Source organism: Haliotis cracherodii, unplaced genomic scaffold (assembly GCF_022045235.1).
Source record: "Haliotis cracherodii isolate W230 unplaced genomic scaffold, xgHalCrac1.p SCAF_2, whole genome shotgun sequence".
In the NCBI taxonomy this organism is placed as follows: Eukaryota; Metazoa; Mollusca; class Gastropoda; order Lepetellida; family Haliotidae; genus Haliotis; species Haliotis cracherodii.
The window spans coordinates 36,172,371-36,196,949 of record NW_027266275.1 but is presented as its reverse complement, the minus strand read 5'-3'; the positions used below and the strand labels follow the sequence as shown (position 1 = coordinate 36,196,949).

The 24,579-nt window shown below is 40.9% G+C and overlaps 1 protein-coding gene across 1 annotated transcript; it reads right to left on the bottom strand.

Annotated features, from left to right (window-relative positions):
• Positions 1–1,108: 1,108 nt before the first annotated feature.
• On the bottom strand, positions 1,109–24,101 carry LOC139469060 (chitinase-3-like protein 1). The gene is made up of 11 exons (XM_071251189.1): positions 24,087–24,101; positions 19,618–19,853; positions 18,518–18,770; positions 12,381–12,505; positions 10,033–10,123; positions 8,851–9,048; positions 8,354–8,488; positions 7,689–7,828; positions 4,415–4,561; positions 3,908–4,104; positions 1,109–1,602 (listed from the first exon to the last, which is right to left on the bottom strand). Exons 2-11 carry the CDS (start codon positions 19,845–19,847, stop codon positions 1,436–1,438), a joined length of 1,683 nt encoding a protein of 560 aa, XP_071107290.1. The 5' UTR covers positions 19,848–19,853; positions 24,087–24,101; the 3' UTR covers positions 1,109–1,435.
• Positions 24,102–24,579: the final 478 nt, after the last annotated feature.

The window sequence follows — 24,579 nt, the reverse complement described above, 5'->3', positions numbered from 1 at the left end:
CGTATATAGAAAAGCGCCAAATTCCAAGCTCTCTGTTGTCCCCAAAACTTAAAATACATTCTCTTTGTAGATTTCTATCATGTTTTCTGCACGAAACGTATTGCCTCATATCCTTTGAATATCGCAGTAACCGCAACTTTGCATGTATTACTTTGCAACTGTTATTGTAGAGGGGGTTTATTATGATTTGATAGCATCTGATTGACCAATCAGAATCGAGTAATTTCCTAATTCATGTTAGAATAGTGATTTATGTTCTAATGCACAATATTATAACATGTACACTAATTGTAAAATTCCTATTGATATTATTACGCTTAAATTAACACAGCATCATTTATCGTAATGTATTACATTTTTCTTGCTGTAAACTTGTGTGTTGTATTTCCCATTGTACTGAACTGTTAGGTATCTTAGAAGCACCACCTTTGTGAACCCATACTTCTACCCCAAGGTGTGAATTCTTGTCAATCTTGACATGTGGTAGCAATTCAATAACGAATGAATGTTATTCGATCTGGGTGGATTTTTATAGGGCAAGAAATGGGGAAACGCATGTGCATTTCATTTTGCACGGAACTCACGTGCATCGGGTCACCATGGCTGTTGCCGTGATGCGTTTGGGCGATCGGTTTTATTGTCATCTCCTTTGTTTTTTATCATCAAATTTCATTTCTTCGGACAAGTTAATGTTAAATCTCAGAAACTTTGACAAAAATTACCCAGATATTTAAATGACAATTTTTCATGCAATGTTACTTGAGGTGACGTTTCTTTTGCGGTTCAGAACAGTAGTTGCATATATAATATTCCACAGAGACTAAGATTCAAGGTAGCTGTTAACACAATGCCACTTTTAGATTTCATGCTGTCGTAGAAGCACCACCCTTGTGAACCCCGGAGTGTGAATTCTATCTTCAAATACCAACGGATGGGGGCAACAGTTATAATATTGTTATTGACACTCAAAAATGATTACCTACGTCAGCATCAGATTGATCAGATCTGACTCAGTCCTTAGTAATCATAACAAACACTAAACGCCTTGCACCTGCAGGATATTTATTTGAAGAAAATATTTTCCTAATGGATACAAAAATATAAAATCATATAAAATAACGATACAATAATCCAAGTCAAGGTATGAATCACATGCGCTTTCTTCTTTGACATATTTTGTGGGGCTTTAAATATGAAATGGCCACTTAATACCATGTCATATTAAAACCAGTCAAGATATAGGAATGTATAACAGCTATATCAATGTATACATTTTTACAAAAGAAATTGAGGTAATTTGAAAAGAGCCTTTCAAATAGATCTTTACAAAGAGAATATAGTATTGGTTGTTGAGTCATAGTTTAGTCTTAACCTCTGTTAAAGTATGCTGTTTTTTCAGAATTCGGGTGTGTTTGACTTCCTTGGTTCATGGCCATTAGAACCACCTACTGCAGGTAGCCCTGTTGGTCTTGTAGTCACAGCGCTTGATGCAGGGGTTGTAGACAAAAGCTCCAGGACAGGTACACACGATGCTCATCACTCCTCGCCTCCAGGCCACGAACATGCGAGGGTTACCCTGGACCAGAGAGTCGGGGTTGGCATCTAGAAAATATGGAGACGAGAAAGTATATAATAATCACAGAATACGTGTCACCTAAGAGGTGAGGTGAAATGGGGTTTAACGTCGCGTCTAAGATTATTACACCTATATAGCGACGTGTGTGTGTGTGTGTGTGTTTGTTTGTTTGTTTGTTTGTTTGTGTTTGTGTGTGTGTGTGTGTGTGTGTGTGTGTGTGTGTGTGTGTGTGTGTGTGTGTGTGTGTGTGTGTGTGTGTGTGTGTGTGTGTGTGTGTGTGCGTGTGTGACTGCTGGTACTAGTCCGGGCTGATGACTGATGATATAGTGCTAACCCACTGACATACTATGCCGCAGTTTTACCATGAATACCCCACTCAGACACAGGATACTGACTCCGAGCCGATCAGTCCTTGATTTAGCCCCTTATGCCGAGCGCCAGACAGGGTAACAACAAGTACCATCTTTTAACGTCTTTGGGTATGACGCGGCCGGGGATCGAATCCCGGACCTTCCGCTCTCCAGGCGGTCTGCATCACCTGAGAGGAGGTACAAATTCAGAAGGAAATGGACATCAACTGAGAGGAGTGTATTTTCTCAGAAGGAAATGGACATCAACTGAGAGGAGTGTATATTCTCAGAAGGAAATGGACATCATCTGAAAGGAGTGTATATCCTCAGAAGGAAATGGACATCAACTGAGAGGAGTGTATATCCTGAGAAGGAAATGGACATCAACTGAAAGGAGTGTATATTCTCAGAAGGAAATGGACATCAACTGAAAGGAGTGTATATCCTCAGAAGGAAATGGACATCGACTGAAAGGAGTGTATATCCTCAGAAGGAAATGGACATCAACTGAGCAGAGTGTATATCCTCAGAAGGAAATGGACATCAACTGAGCGGAGTGTATATCCTCAGAAGGAAATGGACATCAACTGAGAGGAGTGTATATCCTCAGAAGGAAATGGACACCGACTGAAAAGAGTGTATATCCTCAGAAGGAAATGGACATCAACTGAAAAGGGTGTATATCCTCAGAAGGAAATGGACATCGACTGAGAGGAGTGTATATCCTCAGAAGGAAATGGACATCGACTGAGAGGAGTGTATATCCTCAGAAGGAAATGGACATCAAGTGAGAGGAGTGTATGTTTTCACCAGAGAAATATTTATATCATGCGAAACGTGAATATTGTTAAACGCAATAGCAATATGCAGCCATATTACGACGGCATGTAAATAATGGAGTCATGGCCAGGCAAATCAGTGACTGAGTAATGACCCATAGTAACTGGGGATAATAACAATCAGTCACAGGACCTGATCCAGTTGTATCGCCTCTTAAAACCAGCAATGAGGAATGCCTAGGATTTTGTTCTAACCCGGGTGGACCAGAAAAGAACCTATATCGCCAAAGAATATATATCATCAGCGGAGAAAGTATAGCACAGGAAGAGTAAGTGAGTTGGTTTTAACACCACTTTCAGCAGTGCTCCGGTTATATCAGCTTATTGAGGGAGGAAAGCCCGAAGTGATGTAGGTCTAAGGTCTACCACTTTGGTGGAACCCACGAAAACGGGCATGGCGCTGACAAATCCAGAAACATAATCAGGGTGAACCGGGATTTGAACCCACGATCGTAGGTGCCCAATGGACGCCTCTGCTCACAGCAAAACGCGGAGCCTTAGACGACTGGGATAACCTTGCCCCCTCATAGGAAAAGTATTTTATCATGGAAGAGTACAGTATATTATCAGGGGATGATGTCTGGTTTCACTGGGTTTCAAAGATCAGACAAAAGACATAACACAACTGCACGCGTCTGATATAGCTGTAGGTTTAGACACTCTCCACACTCTGTAGGAAAGTTAGATTTGCCTTACACGTGACACCATCCTCGGGACAACACACTAAATAGAATGGCAAAAAGCCGAGAGCACTTACTCTGATACCCTAAATGTTGGAAATGAATGAGTAAAATACGAACATTATATGCCTACAAATCATGTTTACTTATAAAGATCTAAAGGGGACATGTAATGGTAGAAGCAAAGGCATTTTACGGCTTATGAGACCCGTTCCACTAAGCCACCGTAGAGAGTCGTAACGCAAAGATCGCTTTTTGGTACTGCCTATGTACGCCTAGTGCAACCTCTACACATGAACATATAATCTTGCAATACTTGTAGCACTTATACCGCTTTGCAAGACCTGGCGCTCAAGAAGGATGCTATTCTTTGTCCAATGGTATGCATGACGGGTCAAGTCACACGAAAAGGGTATTTCACAACATCTCTTCAAATAAAGATTTTCATGCTGTCGGACTCACCTGCAAGTCTAAAGTTGCATCTGTAAGGCGCTATTGGCCTTGAGAAGGGGATCCTTGGGGGTCTCAGAGTAGGCCTTCGTGGGGCTTTTGTTGTTGGAACACTTGTTCCCTCTGTGGGTATAGGAGTTGTCGTAGTCTGCGTTGAAGGCGTTGGTGTCGTTGTAACCCAGCCCGGGTCAGAAGGTGTAGAATCATCACTGCAGATGAAGTAGACATTTATATTTAATCAACATTACCCTGTCTGCAGAATAAAAACACAAAATTGTTTATCTAATCTCAGATATAGGTATAATCGTAAAATGACACATATATTTCCCTTAGGTGAATACAATTTACTGTATATCTAGCATCTTGAAAAAGGATATCTCATGTTTTGAGTAGTAAGGAAAGAAGTGGTTCATTAAAACGGTTTATCTGGAATTCCCCTCCTCTATCAAACGGCTGGATGAGAAACGCCTCCGTCTGGTTCATTGCTGACTAGTCTCCTTGGATTGTCTCTCGGTGTACCTGGATGTTTCCGAGACCTCTGTGAGCGTGGTTGTCGGTTGGCGAGTTGTCGTGTCTTCCTGTGTTGTTGTAGTTTCAGCCTGTGTTGTTGTTGTTTCATCTTGTGTTGTTGTTGAAGCTTCAGCCTGAGTTGTCGTTGTCTCCCCACTAACATCAGCAACATATTAATCGCTCTGTATAAGGTGCTCCACTGATATATTTGTCAGGGTGGCTTGGGGTGAATACTGAGTGCAGTTAGTCATTTGCATAACAAAGCAGCATTTAATACAGTAAGCTAGGCTGTGCTGCAATAAAATAGTGCCTGCCTCCATTTTTTGCAGAATAAGATAGTTGAAGCGAAGTGATTGTGGCATCCTTTAAAGCAGTTGGAAGCAAAACTCCAAAAGGTAGCATAGAAGTTTGTATCCCCTGAAGGCAGTTGTTCTTCAAGGGAACTGGCACGGATAGAAAAGTCGTGTAATTCATCCGTATTTGATGAGCAGAGTTGCTTCCCTTAGGCGTGTCATGATCCTATTACCGCGGGTTCAAATCCACTGATTGTGATCACTTGTTGTCAGCACCATACCAGCGTCCGATTCACCAAAGAGGTAAATGAGTTAGTGAGTTTGGTTTTACGCCGCTTTTATCTTTTATCGCAGAAGAGGAATGTCCCCATGTCGGAAATCGAACCGGGCGCGAAAGATTTTACCACTAGGCTAAGCGACCATGGCCTGCATCATTTTGTTTTTCCATCCACATCTTACAGACACACCTAATAGGACTGAAATAATGTACAATACAACTCATTCACTCATCAAGGATGAGGTGAGGTGAAATAACGTCCTGTTCACGTTCACATCCAGAACATTTACTCACATAAGTAATTTTGCACATGTGTAACTATACACACATGTGTATATGTAATTTTACTTTGCGTTAACATGAAAATTAATGAATGTGTGTAAATGAAGTATGTAAATGGTGTAAGGCACACATATTCATCAGTCTTTTCACGACGTTCAACATGAAAAGTTTGTTTTCCAAAAAAGTCAAATGAGAAGAGAGTTACGTCACAGAAATCTTCACATGAAGCAACATGTGTTTGGTCTAATCCGTACATAACGTTTTCCCTCCTTGAAACCCAAAGGAAACACTGTCCACCCAGCTCTGAATGTCCGCATAAAAGTCGGTAATGCTGTGTTCTGAACAGCGTCAACTTCAGGATACACATGTGGTCCGATTTGTTTGGCGTTGGCAAATCAACAGATATATTAATTAGATCATTCTCTGGCATTGGCATAAAAGTTCCAATTACAACATATACACCCAGCGCCAATTTGCAACGGTGTAAATTTACAAATGTGCTCCTGGTGTTAATATACATACGCGAGTAACCAAGTTCACATGACACATATACACACATATGTATAGAGGTAGCGTTTGTGTTATAGGCTTAGGTAACTTTGTTTCCAGTATATTCTAGAATCCACCAAGTTTTAACTTCTAGATTGGTCGAAAATAGTAGTTGCCAATATAAGATTCCACAGAGAATAAGATTCAAGGTAGCTGTTAAGACAATGACATTTCTACTGTGCTTTGCAAATGCGCAGTCGAAGATGCACCGGTAGTAGTAGAAACACGGACTGCCTGGGCTGGGATATTTGGTCTCTCGGCACTCAGTGCTCACGAGTTTCACGAAAGTGGTAACTGTCTACGATCTACGACAGTTTGGGTTTTCCTCCCACCTTACGTCGATGCGACTTCCTGACGCCCGACAATGATCCAGTTACATTATTACCGTGCTCGTGGCTTTCACCAAAATGAAGAGCTTCTGCGATCCGCGTTTGCCAGACACGTAAAGCTTGTATTACTGATACACCTTTCAAACTACGTGTCAAACTCGACTCCCTTGTGTGCAAAGCTGCGTTTAATTACTGACAAACATTTCAAAGCAGCGCGTCAAACTCCACTCACTTGTGTGTAAGGCTGTAGCCCTGTTTGGTCGGGTCCTGGATCACTGACCGAATTTCAAATGGACAGACTGTCTTGACGTAGACTTCTGTTAATGACGGGCCACAGGGTGACCAACGGGCGATGTATGTGCAGAGCTCGGTTATTTTGCAAGATTCAGGTCATGGTAGGCTACAGTGCATATTTGGTGTCTAGCTGATTGAGAGGGATTTCTTGAACCAACATTACATGCTACCACGGCGAGGTACCTAGTACCAATCTTGGAAGTGAACCTGGTTCAGCTATGTGACGAGCGAACACTTTGACAACTGTGCTACCAAGCCGCCCCAGCGTATGTGTATATGAAGCATGTGCAAATAAGGTAATGCTTAACTATCATAACAATGCAGGGATATACAATATAAAGGTTCATTGTTATATGTAATATATAATATTTCTTAAATAATAATGCCATAAAATACGAATATATTGTGTAATTGAAGCTGCTACATTGTTATATATAAACTGATGGGCAAACGCTAAAGAAACATTCATGTATACATCCATGTTTGATGGAGGCTTTAAAATGAAACAAACAAGAAAAGGTTATTTGATGGTGATGTATTGTATATAGGTATCACAGTTGTGGTTTTGACCTTACAGAGGTAGTGTTTCAAAGACTGTTTTCAGCCAAATAACGTTTTGATGTTTGTAATATTTGGTCAAATCCAATGTTTCAGGGTATTGCCCGGCGGTTCAGGATGCAGCGTACAGTAAACTACGTTTATAACGAACACGCTTATAACGAACTGTCGGATATAACGAACTGTTTCTTGGTGTCGTCCATTTTCTGTATAGATGCTGTACATATGCTTATAACGAACTACGGTTATAACGAATTACAATTAGTAATCCCTTCGAGTTCGTTATAACCGTATTTCACTGTATATACATTCTCACAGGCAAAGGTAACTGTGATTATGTGCATTTATTGCTCAATGATAACTATCTGAACGGTTTGGGCCATATGATATCGGGGATTGGTCAATCCTACATCTGTTGTCCGCGACGAACCGGCCAGATCAGAGTGACTTGATTCGAGTTTTTAATGACATCCTCAAATTAAAATAACACACAAAAATGTCATGGCAAAACCTGGATATAAAAATTGGATTTGTGCACTTTTTATCTTCAGCCCAATTAAAAAACAGTCGACTTTAAATTTTCAAAGAGCAAGAAAACATATCATGATGTTTAAAGTCACGATCACAGTACCGTTTTCCTTCTTGATATAGGTTGACATGAAGAGAAGCTACCAGATACATATTGATGTAATGCCACTTACACTTCTCCGTCAGACGGCAGGTGTTCAAGTAGGGCGCCAGCTAGCGGGAAGCGGTTGTCTCCGCAGAGGTTCCGGAAATCGTCTTGGTCTAAGGACCAGATCATTGACCCGGCCAGACCGCGATCCCGGATGTACTTAGCCTGGAAGCAAACCACAAATCGACAAATCAGATCAGACAACAGGAACCCTATTACATATCAATCACACGAGGCTACTTTGAAAACATGTACTTGGACACAATGCCAGCAGCTGGAACACAATGACTACAACTGGGACACAATATCTACATCTGAAACACAATTCCTATAGCTAGCAACAGATACCTACATTTGGCACAATAATACCTATATTTGGCACAATAATACCTACAGCTGGCAACAAAATACCTACATTTGGCACAATAATACCAATATTTGGCACGATAATACCTATATTTGGCTCGATAATACCTACATTAGGCAACATAATACCTACAGCTGGCAACAGATACCTACATTTGGCATAATAATACCTATATTTGGCACAATAATACCTACATTTGGCAAAAGAATACCTACATTTAGCAACATATTACCTACAGCTGGCAACAGTATACATACAGTTGGCAACAGAATACCTACAGTTGGCAACAGTACCTAGGATTAGTAACCGATTGCCAGACCTACCTTTTCTCGGACGCTGAGAATATTGTCGTATCCAACCCAGTTGATGTCGTTGCCGACATAGCCGTAGGCCATGGGACTGTCGTGAATGGCGCTGTACGTACCACTCCAGTTTCCCTTCACTAACAGCTCACAGATCTAGGTTGAATGAAAAAGAGGCCGCTTTTACATCGCATTTATGTCAGCCGCGGATCCTCCACGATCATCCAGGGTAGAATGCATTGTATGTCAATTCTAATACGATAAAATCCTAGATCCATTCCTCAATTAAACTTTTCGGAAGTCTGAATCTCTCTTATCACTAACTTAGCACAGACTTTCCTTCGCTCATGAGTGTAAATTGATTGGACTCTAACGAATGGGTCCAGGGTGCTATAACAGGATGGACAATCAAAAGAGGGTCGTACACACTAACCACCAAAGCCTATAAGGACCCCGTTCCACAAAGTGATATTACCGCTTCGGCTTTTCAGGTAGTATACCGATGGTCTCGCTAGTACCTCAAAATAGGCGAGACTTCCGTTAGATCTCGTGTTTGGTCCGGCCATCCCGGGGCCTGCAGAACGCTGACCAAGTCCAAAGTTGGTGGGGTTGGGATCTCTCGACGCTAGACGGAACGTGCGACCATATGCAGCCATACCAAGGACCAGCTTCTCACGTGGAGCTTTAGCGTTCAACCAACCGGTGATCGAGTCATCCTGCAAAAACAACCCTTGAAATAAACGATCCGCTCTTTTTGAAGCTCTCAGCCTTGACGGAGTACGTACATGATGGTTAACTGTGCAGGAGCACTATTACAGCAATGTTTGGTGACTAACCTTTTGAAAATTCCATATCTTAATACGGCGAAAGCTTGTCAATCTTGCTTGTACTCTTTACAGTATTAACGCTGTCCAAAAACAATGCAGATTGTCGCTTTATACCTTTTTGTCTGGAATGCGGGAATTACGGGTGGTTTTTCACGGTGAAGAAATGTTAAACACAAATATCAGTCCTTCATTTCCACTTAAATCAGCTAGGTTAAAAACGAAAATATACCACGGCGTCGCAACTTGCTGTTAAGAGTTACGCCCCTTACCCGTCGTCGAAAGTGGTTTCCGAGAAAACCCCATTGACAGTACTGAGCACCAAGTCCAAAAAAATATTTCAAAGAACACCCTGTACAATTTTAATTCTCGAAGTTGATTCTCAAATTGCATCTCTATACTTATCCCTTAATGGTGTTTGCAAAAGGTTGCCCTTGTATCAATAGCGGTTTCCGGGAAAAGGTGTCCCATTACGGAGTATAGTCCAAAATCCCAAAAATTAAGTGAAGGGCCAAACTGTAAAATATATATTATCAATGCCAGTTTGCAAACAAACTTGATCTACATAATTTTCCCTTAATGATGTATGCAAATTGCCATCCTTTTATCCACAGTGGCTCCGAGAAAAAATGGGGCGTTGGGGTAGCCTAGTGGTTAAAGCTTTCGCTCGTCACGCCAAAGACCCGTGTTCCATTTTCCACATGGTTACAATGTGTGAAACCTGTTTCTGGCGTCCCCAACCATGATATTGCAGGAATATTGCTAACAGCGGCGTAAAAAACATATTCACCCATTCACACAACGTATCCAATTTGTGGGAACAGTGTACAATGTCCACAAAATCGGCCATATTACAACTGACTAAATCATACATACCACATCCCGGTAGAGGGCGCTGTGAATCCCCGTTGTGCTCTCCCAACTGCCATGGAAGTCGTAGGCCATGATATTAATGAAGTCAATATGGCTGCAAAATCAGAACAGCATTATTACAACAGATTGTGCGTCGAACCAATCTAATATCTCTTGAATATGAGTAATTCTTCATATATTAGCTAACATATATGGTTTTCGGGTTTCTTTTGTCGGTGAGTATATATTGAAGCCTACTCCAACTCGAATAAAAACATAGTTCCATTCTTTCAAATAATTCCTTTTCTTTATATCTAATATACTACACCAAAGAAATAAAGTACACCCCACTATTTCATATGACAATAGTTAATACGTTATAATTTTTTAATTTGAAGTTTACACGATATACGGCTTTTCCATTGGATGAGAGGTTGGTCACATGACCGCGAAATTGACGTTCATAAGTGTATGAACGACACAATTTGACGTTCATACGTTTTTCACGAGACCGTGTTCTTGAAATGACGTAAACACTGACGGACTACTTCCACATTCCTGGGGAAACCCCTGGGAATTCCCTAGCACGAAACATGCATAAGCATTCTTTCTGATCATTTAGAACCTTTATTCTTGGTCTCAGCCTTTCAGTATACATTGAGAAATGTCAGAGAGCGTGACTGCACGATTGTTCACGAATATCCTCGCTACGGCCCATCCTAATGAACAAACGAAGAAATGCACATCTAAACTATCGTAGTATCGACTCGATCCGTGCCTAGGCTGACATTGACCGTCTCCATCAATCTATGAATTTACCTTTGTGTCTGTTTGACGCATCTTTATTCACCTTTCAATGATCGGCCATTTGATCAGTGATGACTAACACATGTAACCGCCACAGGTTCATTAACAACTTCGGAAATCTCTCCCGTCACGTTTATCGTGTCGGCCATTTTGACGTCTTGTACTTGATGTAAATGTATTACGACGCGCTGTCATCGTGACTGACTTACTCAGGTAGTTCTTTACAGACCTTTCTCATCTGATGAGGATATGATTTGAACACATGTGTTGCGTAAGATGTTTCTGAAGAGCAAGTTGTGCATCCATACGCCCATGTCACCTCTCTTTTTGAGGAATGGCTGTCAGTGGAAACATGAAGTCACACGTACTAAACATAATTGTGTTTAGATCTTGGCCTACATCCTTTGAGGTAAGAAATTATGATAAAAAAATTATAAGAATTGACTTTCACTTTGTGTGAGTTCATTGGAGTATGAACCTTCATAGAGTGAGGGCCAAACATTGTATGAACGTCGTCGCAAGCTCCGACGTTCATACAGTTTGGCCCTCACTCTATGAAGGTTCATACTCCAATGAACTCACACAAAGTGAAGGTCAATTCTTAAATGTCCACGACAGCTTAACAATAATCATAAGAAAAAATCATATGAAAAATCATCGGGTGTTCATTAACGTCTTTGGAGATTCAGATGTTTATTTCAGTTGTCACTTAGAAACAAAAATAAACTTACTACAGTAAACTACGGTTATAACGAACACGCCTATTACGACTTGACGGATATAACGAACTAACTTTTTAGTCCCGACTATTTGCTGTAGTTATGCTGTATATATGCTTATAACGACTTACGGTTATAACGAACTAAAATTAGTAGTCCCTTTGAGTTCGTTATAACCGTAGTTTATTGTATTTTATTAGGCATTTTGGTGTCAGACACTAGGGACCGCAGGGTAGCCAAGTAGTGGCAGTCATCGTTCGTCAAGCCGACGTCCCGGGTTCGATACCTCCCATATGTGAATTCCGTTTATAGTGTACCCTTGTTTGTTTGTTTAACGCCGCACACAGCAATATTTCAGCTATATGACGGCGGTATGTAATTAATCGAATCGGGACCAGACAATCCAGTGATTGATATCATATGCATCGATCCACAGATTGGGATACGATGACATGCATCAACCAAAGTCAGCGAGTTTGACCATCCGATCCCGTTAGTCGCCTCTTCCGACAAGCGTAGTCGCCTTTTACAGCAAGCATCGGTTGCTGAAGACCAATTCTACCCCCGATCTTCACAGGTCTCGGACCTATTGACGCCTGTTGGCATATGTCTGTGTTTGACACCCTACACACCAAGGTGACCTTTAATAATGACGCTTTGTATCGGTCGAACCTCGTTGTGTCGAACTCGTGGGGAACCTAAGGGGTTCGAGTTATCCGATGTTCGAGACATCAGGAACATTTTATGCTTACTTTGGATGCTTGGATCTCAAATGAGTTCGAGACAAGCGGAAATTCGACACAACGAGGTTATAACTTCTCTACGTGTAAGCGCTGTTTGACCTACCGGCTTATCTCTTCGATCTGGTAGTAGTTGTTTGCTTGGTTGATGCCAGCAACAACAGCGATGGTCAACAGCAGTCTCGGCATTTTACTTATCCTTGACTCCTCGGTGAAAGCCGCATTCAGCGTCTGTAACACACCCAATAGGCATTATTTAGTTGACGGACGACAAAGTAGACACAATTTATGGTTGGTTGGTTTGGTTGGTTGTTTAACGACGCACTCAGCAATACTCCAGCTATATGACGGTGGTCTGTAAATAATCGAGTCTTGAACAGACAATCCAGTAATTAATATCCTGAGCATCGATCCACACAATTGGGATCGATGACATGCAACAACCAAGTCAGCGAGCCTGATCACCCGTTCCCTTTAGTCGCTTCTTACGACAAGCATAGTCGCCTTTTACGGGAAGCATGGGTTGCTGAAGACCTGTTCTACCCCGGATCTTCAAGGGTCCACAATTTATGCATAACGACTTCTTTATTTACTGCAAAGGCGGTCTTTTCGGTATAGATCCTTATACACCAAGTACTTATAGAAACCTCCTATATTTTTTATTAAACGCCACCAGAAATATTCCACCAATATTATGTATACAGCGTTCTATAAATAATCGAGTCGGGACCAGACAGAATTCCATCAAGCGCATTGATCAACGCAATTGGTATACGATGACAAGCAACGAACCAAGTCGCCGAGCCTGACCACCCGATCCATCTTACAGTCGACGTTTACAACAAGGTGTTGCTGGGGACCTTGGAAAGAAACGTAATTTGTTTCGAAGGTTATCCGGGTTAGAATTGCATGGGCGGATACAGAGGGGGTGTTAAACCCCCCCCCCCCTTTCTATTTCGAAAAAAAACTTTATTTCTGTAAAAATTACCACGAAAGACAATAAATAGATCTTACCCACCCCAACACCCCCCACCCCCCACCACCACCCCCCACCCCCACCCCACACACATTGAGGCATTACGCATAGATTGGTTGGTTGGTTGCTTTGTTGTTGTTTAACGCCGCACTCAGCAATATCCCAGCTATATGATGGCGGTCCGTAAATAATCGATTTGGTTGGTTGGTTGGTTGTTTAACGCCTCATTCAGCAATATCCCAGCTTTATGAAGGCGGTGTGTAAATATTCGAGTCTGGAACAGACAATCCAGTGATTGACATCATGGTGATCAATCGACGCATATTGGATACGATGACATGCATCAACCATGTAAGCGAGCCTGACCACCCGATCCCGTTAGTCGCCTCATACGACAAGCCTAGTCGCCTTTTACGGCAAGCATGAGTTGTTGAAGACCGATTCCTACCCCGGATCTTCACGCATAGAAGAAAACGATTTTGCAGTCGCGTTTTGGAAAGGTCAGAAATAATATTATTTGGAGTGTGTAATAAAATGGTGTTGTTTTTTGTTCTTTTGAATTGATCATAAATCTAAATAATTTTATGAATATAATAATTGTATTCTATATTTGTCAAAGTCATAACTGAGCGCTCGTTATTGTCACAGGAACATGTGTTGCCTCTGCGAAATTGACCATAGGCGCCGGTTGAGTATTTGGTTTGTTCGATTGCTAACATGTATGGTTGGGATTGCAAAACCATGGGTTAAAAGGGATCGACTTAGAAACAAAACGGTTTAAAAACAAAAAACAACAACAGGTCAATAACATAAGCCAACACAAATGTATGACAACTGCACCTAGACTTCACCTTAACAATTAAGAACTGACCTTTCTAAAATGTATAAAAAAAAGTTTCGACAAGTTCCAACATGGTGTATGAGATAGGAAGATAATTACAATACAAAGTAGGCAAATGTGGCAGGTGGTTTATAATCAGGGAGGGCAACTGATGTGAAATAAACTACGAGATAAACTGTTAAATATCGTTGATGTTGGTGTGGAAACGATGACACAGAGATGAGTAATTGATGAGTGTCTTCTTCTTTTTAGTTCTTTTTATTTGATCTTAAATTGAAATGTGCAACATAAAACGAAGAAACGGAAATGAATATGTGAGGAATATCTATCTAAAATATATACTCAACAACAAAAGTTCCTGTGACACCAATATTTCAGTGTACTTTTCAAACAAGTAAAGTTGTTGTTTTTTTATATTGTAGTACATGTATGGAATCAAATCACAAAAACGCAACTGCTGCAGAAAAGCATGCATTCCATGCAAAAGTTGACTTTTATGCCCTAAGCATTTCACTACCCAAGAAAGGGTATAAAAACAAGTGCGTTAACGGGATTCCATATGCATTGTTTAGCATCGTGCTGACAACAACCACTCAGAAAAACAACAAAATTACGCAATTATTCAACATTACAAAATGCCACGCCTGTCCGAAAATGAGCGTCTGCGAGCCATTGGAATGCTTGAAGCAGGATCGAGTTAACGCGATTTTGCAAGGCAATTTAACGTCCACAGAAACACCATTTGGTGTTTATGGTAATGTTGGCAACAGACGAATGCAGTCAGAGACCATACTCGGAGTGGCAGGCCACGCGTAACCAATAATCGAAAAGACAACTGGATTCGAACAACACACCTACGAAATCGATTCCAGACAGCAACAGTGACTGCAAGACGCATCCATGGCCTTCGACGAATATCTTCACAAACCGTACGTCGCCGCCTCAGATGTGCAGGGATTGTCACCGGAAGACCTGCCAGACATCCCATTTCAAGCACGTCTACAGTTGTGCAGACAGCGTCTACGCTGGACGGCCATGCAGTGGGGACAAGTTCTATTCATTGACGAGTCTCGTTTTCACCTCAGCCACAGCGATGGACGGATTCGAGTGTACCGACGTCGAGGTGAACGTTACGTCAATCATTGTGTCAGTGAAGAAGATCGGTTCGGGGGCGGCAGCGTTATGGTATGGGGTGCGATTACAGCAAGACAGAGGACCCGTTTGATAGTGGTAGAGGGAAATCTCAATGGACAGCGCTACCGCAACGAGATCATCGGCCCGGTTGTTCTAACGTTTTTGCGTCGTCATGGCCCAGGCATCACCTTTCAACATGACAACGCCCGGCCTCATTTTGCTCGACTTGTTCAGGATTACCTTCAACAAAACAATGTGAATGTCATCCCCTGGCCGGCTCGCTACCCTGATCTCTCACCAAGATGTGGGATGAGATGGATCGGCGCCTTCGACGTCAACCACGTGTTCCACAGACACTCCAGGAACTTCGAAACATGCTCCAGCAGATATGGACAGATATCTCATAGGACTTTGTGCGACGCCTGGTCCATTCCATGATACGAAGATGTGTTGCTTGCATCGCAACCAGAGGTTGACACACACGCTATTGATTTGTAAATTGACATTTTGGCATGTTCATGGTTTTTTTTATGAAACCACGCATTTTCTGAAGTCTGAAATTAAACCATTTGAACACTTACAGGAGTATTATCTGTTGCAAACCGAAATTGTTTCAGATTTGGTAAAAAACGTACTTTGCATTAAATCGTATTCAGTGTCACAGGAACTTTTGTTGTTCAGTATATATTATCAACTTTAACATTAAAATCTAAAATTGGTAATTTTGGCAGGCCTTGAGCACACTATTTTCAGATTGGTACGATTATGTGCCGTTCTCCTGCGGTCGGAGTCGTGTTTCATTTTCTGTTTGGGTGTGAAGCTCTTTCCCAGCAGCGAATTATGTACATTCCTAACAAAATTTATGTATGGCCAAATGTGTATAATTTTACAGACTCATGAAACGAAAAACTAAAAGAATCTCCCCAAATTTATCTGTTTAATGCTAAAACATGCTGACGCTGTTAAGTATAACATTTTATGTTTGTTATCCTGTCATCTTGATTTTGGGTTAATAAATATATCTATAAATGTTTTCTCTTGTTTGATAGGCATTACTAAGAAGTTGGCGGATGACAAGATAGACACAATTTTTATGGATAACAACTTCTTTAATACTGTAAAAAGCGACGTTTCGGTTATACGTTATACCGTTGTCAAGCAAGACTGAATGAGGGACATTATGCAGAATATATATAGCAAGTGTATGATTAACAGTAGAGGATTAACAGTAACAACATGGGCATACATGAGTGGGATAACATAGGTAGGTGTGACAACAAAGGGATGATGCTATCACAACACGATGGACAGAAAACACATAGCTAGAAGCCAATGGGGCATGAAGCCAATAAACAGGTGATTATTGTTTGATGAGTTCATAGTAGGCGGATGGGATGAGATCTCTGTTTTCTCGTGCACACAGTCTGTGGTTCTTCTCTCTCGAGAAATAACCATCGGTATTCGACGTAATAAGCGCCCCGCTCTAATAAGCGCCCACGGCAATATTTGCTAATATATTGGCTAGTGAACAATCCCAATTAGCACCCCTTCCGATTGATCAATGAACACTTATTTATTCGTGTATAATACGCAATCGTGTGTTATATGCACCCTTAATTATGGGCAATTAAATTCTGGAAAATATATCTGGCGTGTATAATACGCACAGACTTTTCTTTTGTATCTTTTCAGGCTGTCACCATAAATCACGAAATTTACGATCTTTCAACTCTGTATTTTTCTATCATCAAAATTATATTCTAATAAGAGCCCCCTATTTCTAAGTTTGAGAGCGCCATGGGCGCTTATTACGCCGAATACGGTATATTGTTCTTATATGGAATGGACAACGCACTACGCCGTCGGGATGCGATGATACAGAATTATCTATGCAATGACATGTGTAAAATCAAAAATTATTTTCGTCGAGGGATTCCTTGACGAAGAACTTGAAATCATATGCGCATTCTGACTGGTTTGTCGTATTTTCGCACATAACATTCATCGATAAGGGGACGAGTCTTCTTGCAGGTTACGAAAAGGGGCGAGTGGTGACGAATGGTCAGACATTGTGACCACCAAATCCACATCCATATCTACTTGGACTATTCTGCCCAAACAGTGCCTACCATCCCTGTTAGTTAGTGATTCCACCCATCTCCCATCCTCTACTATTAAGTGTGTTACATCTACATTCTATTACATTCAATACCCAAGAGCCATTCACCAACAAAGATTCGTTTTAGAAATTACGTCACCTGCTCCATCTCTTTTAACACCACCTCAGCACAGCAATTATCTCGTTCATGATAAATAACAACCAATGAAAATGCTTCGTCTGACATGTCTAAACACGAGTTCGGCATATATCTACATTCAAAATGCGAGCGATCCCTCGGAGTATTTCAACGAATCACAAAATATATTTTTTAAGATAGAAAAAGAGACTACGAAAAAGCAACTAAGACAGGGGAACGAAGTCTTTATGCTACAAGACATTCCTGTTGTATTTGCGACAGCACACAAAAGTCGACATGAGTACAAATAATGCCAATGCTTGTTTAAATGGAAGAACGGCCTCATTTGATTTGACGGTATTTGTAATTGTCGTATCATTGAAACCGACCCCTAAAGGTGCTGAATAGGTCCAGGGTACGAGTATATCATGTCATAATAGAATGGAAATACGATATACTAAATAACTGAGGCCGACCATATTCCAGAAATGGTCGTCAGAAGCTTGGCTCGATTACTGGGGGATAATTTCCACCAAAGCCATGGTTATACCACAACTGTGTTTTTAATGACGAACTATGAGGATCTTTTGGATGTAACTTGTAATTTAGTAAGTGCGTGAGTGAGTATGGTTTTACGCCGCTTTTAGCAATATTCCAGCAATATCACGGCGGGGGACACCAGAAAAGGGCTTCACACATTGTACCCATGTCGGGAATCGAACCCGGGTCTTCGGCGTGACGAGCGAACGCTTTAACCACTAGGCTACCACTTGTAACTTAGAGCTACGATATCTACAGTGAACATACATCTACAACATATTTTATAACTATGCCAAAGTGTGACGCTTACCTATATTTGGACCAATGCTTGCTGTAAAAGGCCCCTATGCTTGTCGTAAGAGGCGACTAACGGGATCGGATGGTCAGGTTCGCTGACTTGGTTGATGCATGTCAACGTATTCCAATTGCGTGGATCGGTGTTCATGATGTCAATTACAGGATTGTCTGGTCCAGACACGATTATTTACAGACCCCTTCCCTTCACCTCGACGTACCTGCAGCAGTGTTGTAAACCTGGCTCTGTCGGACGCTGGTCCTCCTCTTCCGGCAGGGTACTCCCAATCAATGTCAAGGCCATCAAACTTGTGCTCCCTGAGGTAACCTATGGACGTCTCTGAAAAACTCGCCATGTTGGCTGCACTGGACACCAGTCTGGTGAACTGGTCATTGTCCGCCTCCCAGCCTCCGATGGCCAACAGAACCTTCAGGGCTGGGTTGGACTTCTTCAATGACATTATTTGGCCATATCTGTCAGAGAACAATTGATATTGATATTAATAATGATAATAATAATGATAATGGGTTGGACTTCTTCAATGACATTATTTGGCCATATCTGTCAGAGAACAATTTATATTGATATTTATAATGATAAAAATAATGATAATGGGTTGGAGTTCTTCAATGACATTATTTGGCCATATCTGTCAGAGAACAATTTATATTGATATTAATAATGATAATAATAATGATAATGGGTTGGACTTCTTCAATGACATTATTTGACCATATCTGTCAGGGAACAATTAATATTGATATTAATAATGATAATAATAATAATGATAATGGGTAAGAGTTCTTCAATGACATTATTTGACCATATCTGTCAGGGAACAATTAATATTGATATTAATAATGATAATAATAATGATAATGGGTTGCAGTTCTTCAATGACATTATTTGACCATATCTGTCAGGGAACAATTAATATTGATATTAATGTTGATAATAAAATGTAGTGGGTTGGGCTTCTTCAAGGGCACTATTTGACAATATCTGCCGGGGAACAATTAATATTGATATTAATAATGATTATAATAATTTTTTATTTGCTTGATGCATTTGGACGTTAGAGATCAGCAAGAACATATCCGGGGTGGAATAATGGGACGAATGTTTGTTCTTCATCACTGCTTCAGATCCTGCAATACTACTTCGAAAAGAGCAGCTGTGCAATTTTTGTTTTCACATTTTAGCAGGATATCCAGCTTGTTCATAAAACCTGAGGCAAACCTATTTTCAGGAACAATTGTCTTTGGGCCCCTTAAACGAGCATGCCACCCGTGACGTCAAGCAGAACATGGATTAACCTACAGAGTGAAGTCGTTGTATTCGGTGGGGTTGATGGTGTTGTTTTCGAGGGCGGCGAAGGCGTATATGATGTGTGTACACAGCGCTGGGTCGATGTCCTGGGGGCTGAAGGTCGCGTTCAGCCGGTACTGGGACCAGTTGGTGAAGTAGCAGAACCGAACGTAACCGTGACACCCGGTGGCAGCGATAAACAACGTCAGCATCAGGGTGCGGGGAGAGACGGGGGCCGCCATCGTGGCCTGTGGAGAAAAACGTCATAGCCCATTGAGATACCATGCTCTTCGGACAGATGCTCTATCAACTAGGCTACAGAGGCGGTACTATAATATCGGTGCGCCGTGCGTGACGGCCCCAGTGATACCCGAACTTTGGTCATAGTGACCGACTTGTGCTACAGGAGAGTTTGTTTGTTTGTTTGTTGTTTAACGCCGCACTCAGCAATATTCCGGCTATAGGACGGCGGCCTGTAAATAATCAACTGGACCAGACAATCCAGTGATTGGCAACGATCCACGATGACATGCATCAACCAAGTCAGCTAGCCTGACCACCCGATCCCGTTAGTCGCCTTTTACGACATTCATAGTCGCCTTTTACGGTAAGCATACATGTAGGTTGCTGAAGACCTATTCAAATCCGGGATCTTCACGGGTTAAAACGTCATGCAGAAAGTACCAATTATGACATCTGATTCAGGAATTTTAACTAGTTCGGAGTAACTGGTGTGTGTGTGTGTGTGTGTGTGTGTGTGTGTGTGTGTGTGTGTGTGTGTGTGTGTGTGTGTGTGTGTGTGTGTGTGTGTGTGTGTGTGTGTGTGTGTGTGTGTGTGTGTGTGTGTGTGTGTGTGTGTGTGTGTCTGTGTGTTGGATAGTCTGCATTGATTTAGAGACGTTACATTTGATTTAATACTCAAAACACATACGTGAGGTAACCTTTTAATCTTTCATGTCATTCTTATTTTCCATCGTCAAAATAGTATTCTCCTTTCTCACAAACAACACCTGTCTACGTCAGTGATTCGGCTGTATGACAGTGACAACAGTCAATATTGTTCTAACTGAAGTTTCTTTTTCGACATTGGCGTAACTACCTTACGGTTTAAGCGTTCGCTCGTCACGCCGAAGACCTGGGTTCGATTCCGGACATGGGTACAATGTGTGAAGCCCATTTCTCGCCGTGATATTGCTGGAATATTGCAAAAAGCGGCGTAAAACCATACTCACTCACTCACTATGATCAGCCACGCTTTCGGTTTCTATCTAATTGAAATAGCAGGTCGTAGCATCAGTGATATGCTGTTAAAAAAAGAAGAGGTTGTTTGCTGTATTCAGTTGCGTTCCTAAGTAGTACAAGGATCCGCAGGTTCGATTCCATTCCTGTTTAAGATCTTTGTTTGTCAGGACCTATCATTCCTTGCCGCTTTCACCAAAGTGGTAATCGTCCAACAGGGAGTGGGTACGGTTTGAAGCCGCTTTTAGCAATATTCTAGCAATGTCATTGCGGGTGACACCAGAAATGGGCTTCACACATTGTACCCATCTCGGGAATCTAACCCAGGTCTACCTCGGACGCTTTAACCACTAGGCCACCCCAATTCATAGTGAAAAATCACAACCTTAGGTTATTATAGATATTTACACCCGTATCATAGAACACTAACTTCATTAGGTTATTTAGTTTAGTTTAGGTTTAACGTCGATTTAATCAATATTTCGGTTATATCACGCCGTTATCAGGGAGGAAAGTTGCATTTATCTTATACGATTACCACTTTGGTGAAACCCACGAGTATGATACGATGCTAACAAACGAAGATCATAAACAGGAAGAATAATGGGATCGAAGCTACGATCAATGGATACCTTCACTACTACGATACACTTCCCTATTTTTACTTGTACCGTATGATCCCGTGGTGGTTTTTTTAGGTGAATAATTGCCTTGCCTTTGCGTATGTTTGTGACGGGTGCCATCCATGAGGCAGGATACGCTCACCTTTTCGCACACATAATCACTATTTCATACTGATGCACGAGATAATAAATCAATAAATCGACTCTGCTTTTAGCAGATATCCTATAAATATGGAAAGTGTTTTGTCGCTTTGTTTCCACCACTGGACTGAAAATACCCCGACAATCAATTAAGAAACGTTCTATATATAGACATATGAAAACAGATTTCAATAATACCTTCACCCTCACGTAGATACTCTCAAGCGATGACGAAAAACAGACAAAAACACTGACAATCGAAAACAAGGACTTGTTTTTCATCCCACATCTACAAGTATCCAGTATTTTACACACAAATAACATTCCTAGTGAGACAAAGTTTAAGCTATAAAGGTCATCCTTGTGTACTTCGGCGTGTCGTCTACCTATGTCCGGTAGTCGCATGCCTGGTATGCAGATGTGTATGTAGGAGCTTCCTCATCCACACCAACCGCTAGGTAGCGGAAGCAACTATGTAGACTACCTGGCTGTTTCAGCGATGTACTATATTTAAAATAATTGTAGTGTTTCATTTTATAATGTTTTAAAATCATGTTTTGAGATGAACTCGGTGGATCAAGTTACTTGAAAAAGGAAAGTCCGGATTTATAGCGTCAACCCGTTTCGATTTGTCGTCAGATAATTCCTGTCATTATACACCATGCTCATTGTATATAAGATGTTTGAAAAGATACGGTATTTATCATATCATTTATAAATTAATAGATATTATTCATAAATATACATTTAAAGATGCACATATATGTTCTGTCGTAAATTCAAAAGCAGGAACATTTAGAACTTTAGGCGTAAGAATAATCATGATTTATTATGACATATGTATATGAATCGAAATATATTGTCTGAGAAAAGAATTCTCAAAAGAATAATTATACTTAAGGCTGTTAAAAGAAATATTTAGGATAATAATTTCAATTAAAAAGTGTTTTAACATATGTGGTTTTGCAGCTGCAGCTGAAACATTATCTAGTCTCCAGGCAAAATCTAAGATAATGAGCAATTACTCCCTCGGGTAGAACGATGGATTGCCGCAAAGGCAAGTAGACAAAATATGTAGGGGCAATTGTGTTTATGCCCGTAAGGTAGTTACGCCAATGTCGAAAAAGAAACTTCAGTTAGAACAATATTGACTGTTGTCACTGTCATACAGCCGAATCACTGACGTAGACAGGTGTTGTTTGTGAGAAAGGAGAATACTATTTTGACGATGGAAAATAAGAATGACATGAAAGATTAAAAGGTTACCTCACGTGTTTGTTTTGGGTATTATAAATCAAATGTAACGTCTCTAAATCAGTGCAAACTATCCAACACACACACACACACACACACACACACACACACACACACACACACACACACACACACACACTCCCCAGTTACTCCGAACTAGTTAAAATTCCCAAATTCTTGCAGATTTAAAAGGATTACAAAGTAGGGAGGATGACCTATTGGTAACTTTAAAGAAAGGAGCTTTGTTCCCGAGGCATCAAACAGCTGAATTACATACCTTTTTTATCAATTAATGTAAATATTTCTGGAATATAAAAGCAATCTCTATCCAAACTAAGTACTAAGCAGTACAATAACAGTTTTCATGTGAAATGAATTATCCTGTCGAGGATTTCAACTTGTTTATTCTTTCAATGCAATGTTTCAATGCAGCACATGGGTGAGTGAGTGAGAAAGTTTGGTTTAACGCCGATCTGATACAATATTGCAGTTCTATCACGTCGTCTCAGCGTAATATGGAAAGAAAGCCCAAAGTTATCCAGATCTTACACGTTAACCACTTGAGTGAAACCCGCAAGCACAGATGCTGACAAACTTAGGTACATGATCAAGGCGACCCGAGATTCGAACACACGGTCACAAGTTTCAGGCAAGCCTAGGTGGCGCGTCTGCACAGGCAATTGTGACAACTTAGATAACACTTATTAAAATTATGGCATCAAAACTTTATAATTAGTTGCTTTAATGATTTCACGTGTAATCTCTCGGTAAATAGGGATATAAAAAGATCTGACAAGTCATAAATATCTTTATATGTAAAATTTAAACTGCCACCAAAACAACAGCTATCATGCCTGAACTGGGCTATAAAATATATACAACTAAAGAATTAATCAAGTTTTTGAATGGCATTTAGAAGTGATACACATAGTGTCCACTTCTTTATTAAGACGAAACACAACGTACGTTTCGGAGTAAATGCTTATTTCTTAATTGGATGAAGGAATGATTCACCTGATGAAGAAGTAAGCATATACTCCGAAACGTTATGTTTCGTCATAATAAAGAAGTTGACATCCATAAATTCTCTTCCTTAAAGTATTAATGTTGTTTAACTTTGAAATTCAAGTAATATATGTCACTAATCTTAATCTGTTAAATCCAGAAATATTTCAATTAAATTGTCATACGTAGATATAAATGTTACGACATATTACTACTCACCAAGTTACTGTCACGGCGTATGTGATGAAGTGTCCAAGTTGTCCCGAGTCAGCTGGTTTTATTCACTTCCACCTACAATGAGTGTCTCTCATTAGGTAGCCGTCACCTTACCGCGAACAGCCGCAGTGTGAAGGAAGCGAGGCCTACAGCCCTGTCAGCACGCACGGGGAAGCCTTGGGGTGGACCACGGGAGTTGCAACAATAGACGGTCGGGCACCCGCTGGTGCGTGGGACAAGGACGAAACTGTACTTGCGTGTGTAGGTTTACACAAACTGACTCGTTACATGTTCAACTTAATCAGAAATATAAAGGGATCTCATCTGCAATGTTCATCCTGTGGGAAAATTATGGACTTCATAAAACGAATGGTTTTTCGAACCGACCGTTCTCCTGTGAATTTTTCTGTCATCAAAAGATTGAACTATATTTGGTTGTGGCGAAAGAATATTTACACCTTTTGTAGTAATACTGATAAAGTTATACGTGACATTT

What these genes read in the sequence shown, in the direction of transcription:
- LOC139469060 (XM_071251189.1), bottom strand. Translation starts at nt 19,847, where the DNA reads ATGGCGGCCCCCGTCTCTCCCCGCACCCTGATGCTGACGTTGTTTATC. An exon ending in CAGATCGAAGAGATAAGCCG is followed by an intron (nt 10,124 to 12,380) that starts GTAGGTCAAACA and finishes CTGATTTTGCAG; the next exon opens with CCATATTGACTTCATTAATA. An exon ending in GAAGTCTCGCCTATTTTGAG is followed by an intron (nt 8,489 to 8,850) that starts GTACTAGCGAGA and finishes CATTCAACCTAG; the next exon opens with ATCTGTGAGCTGTTAGTGAA.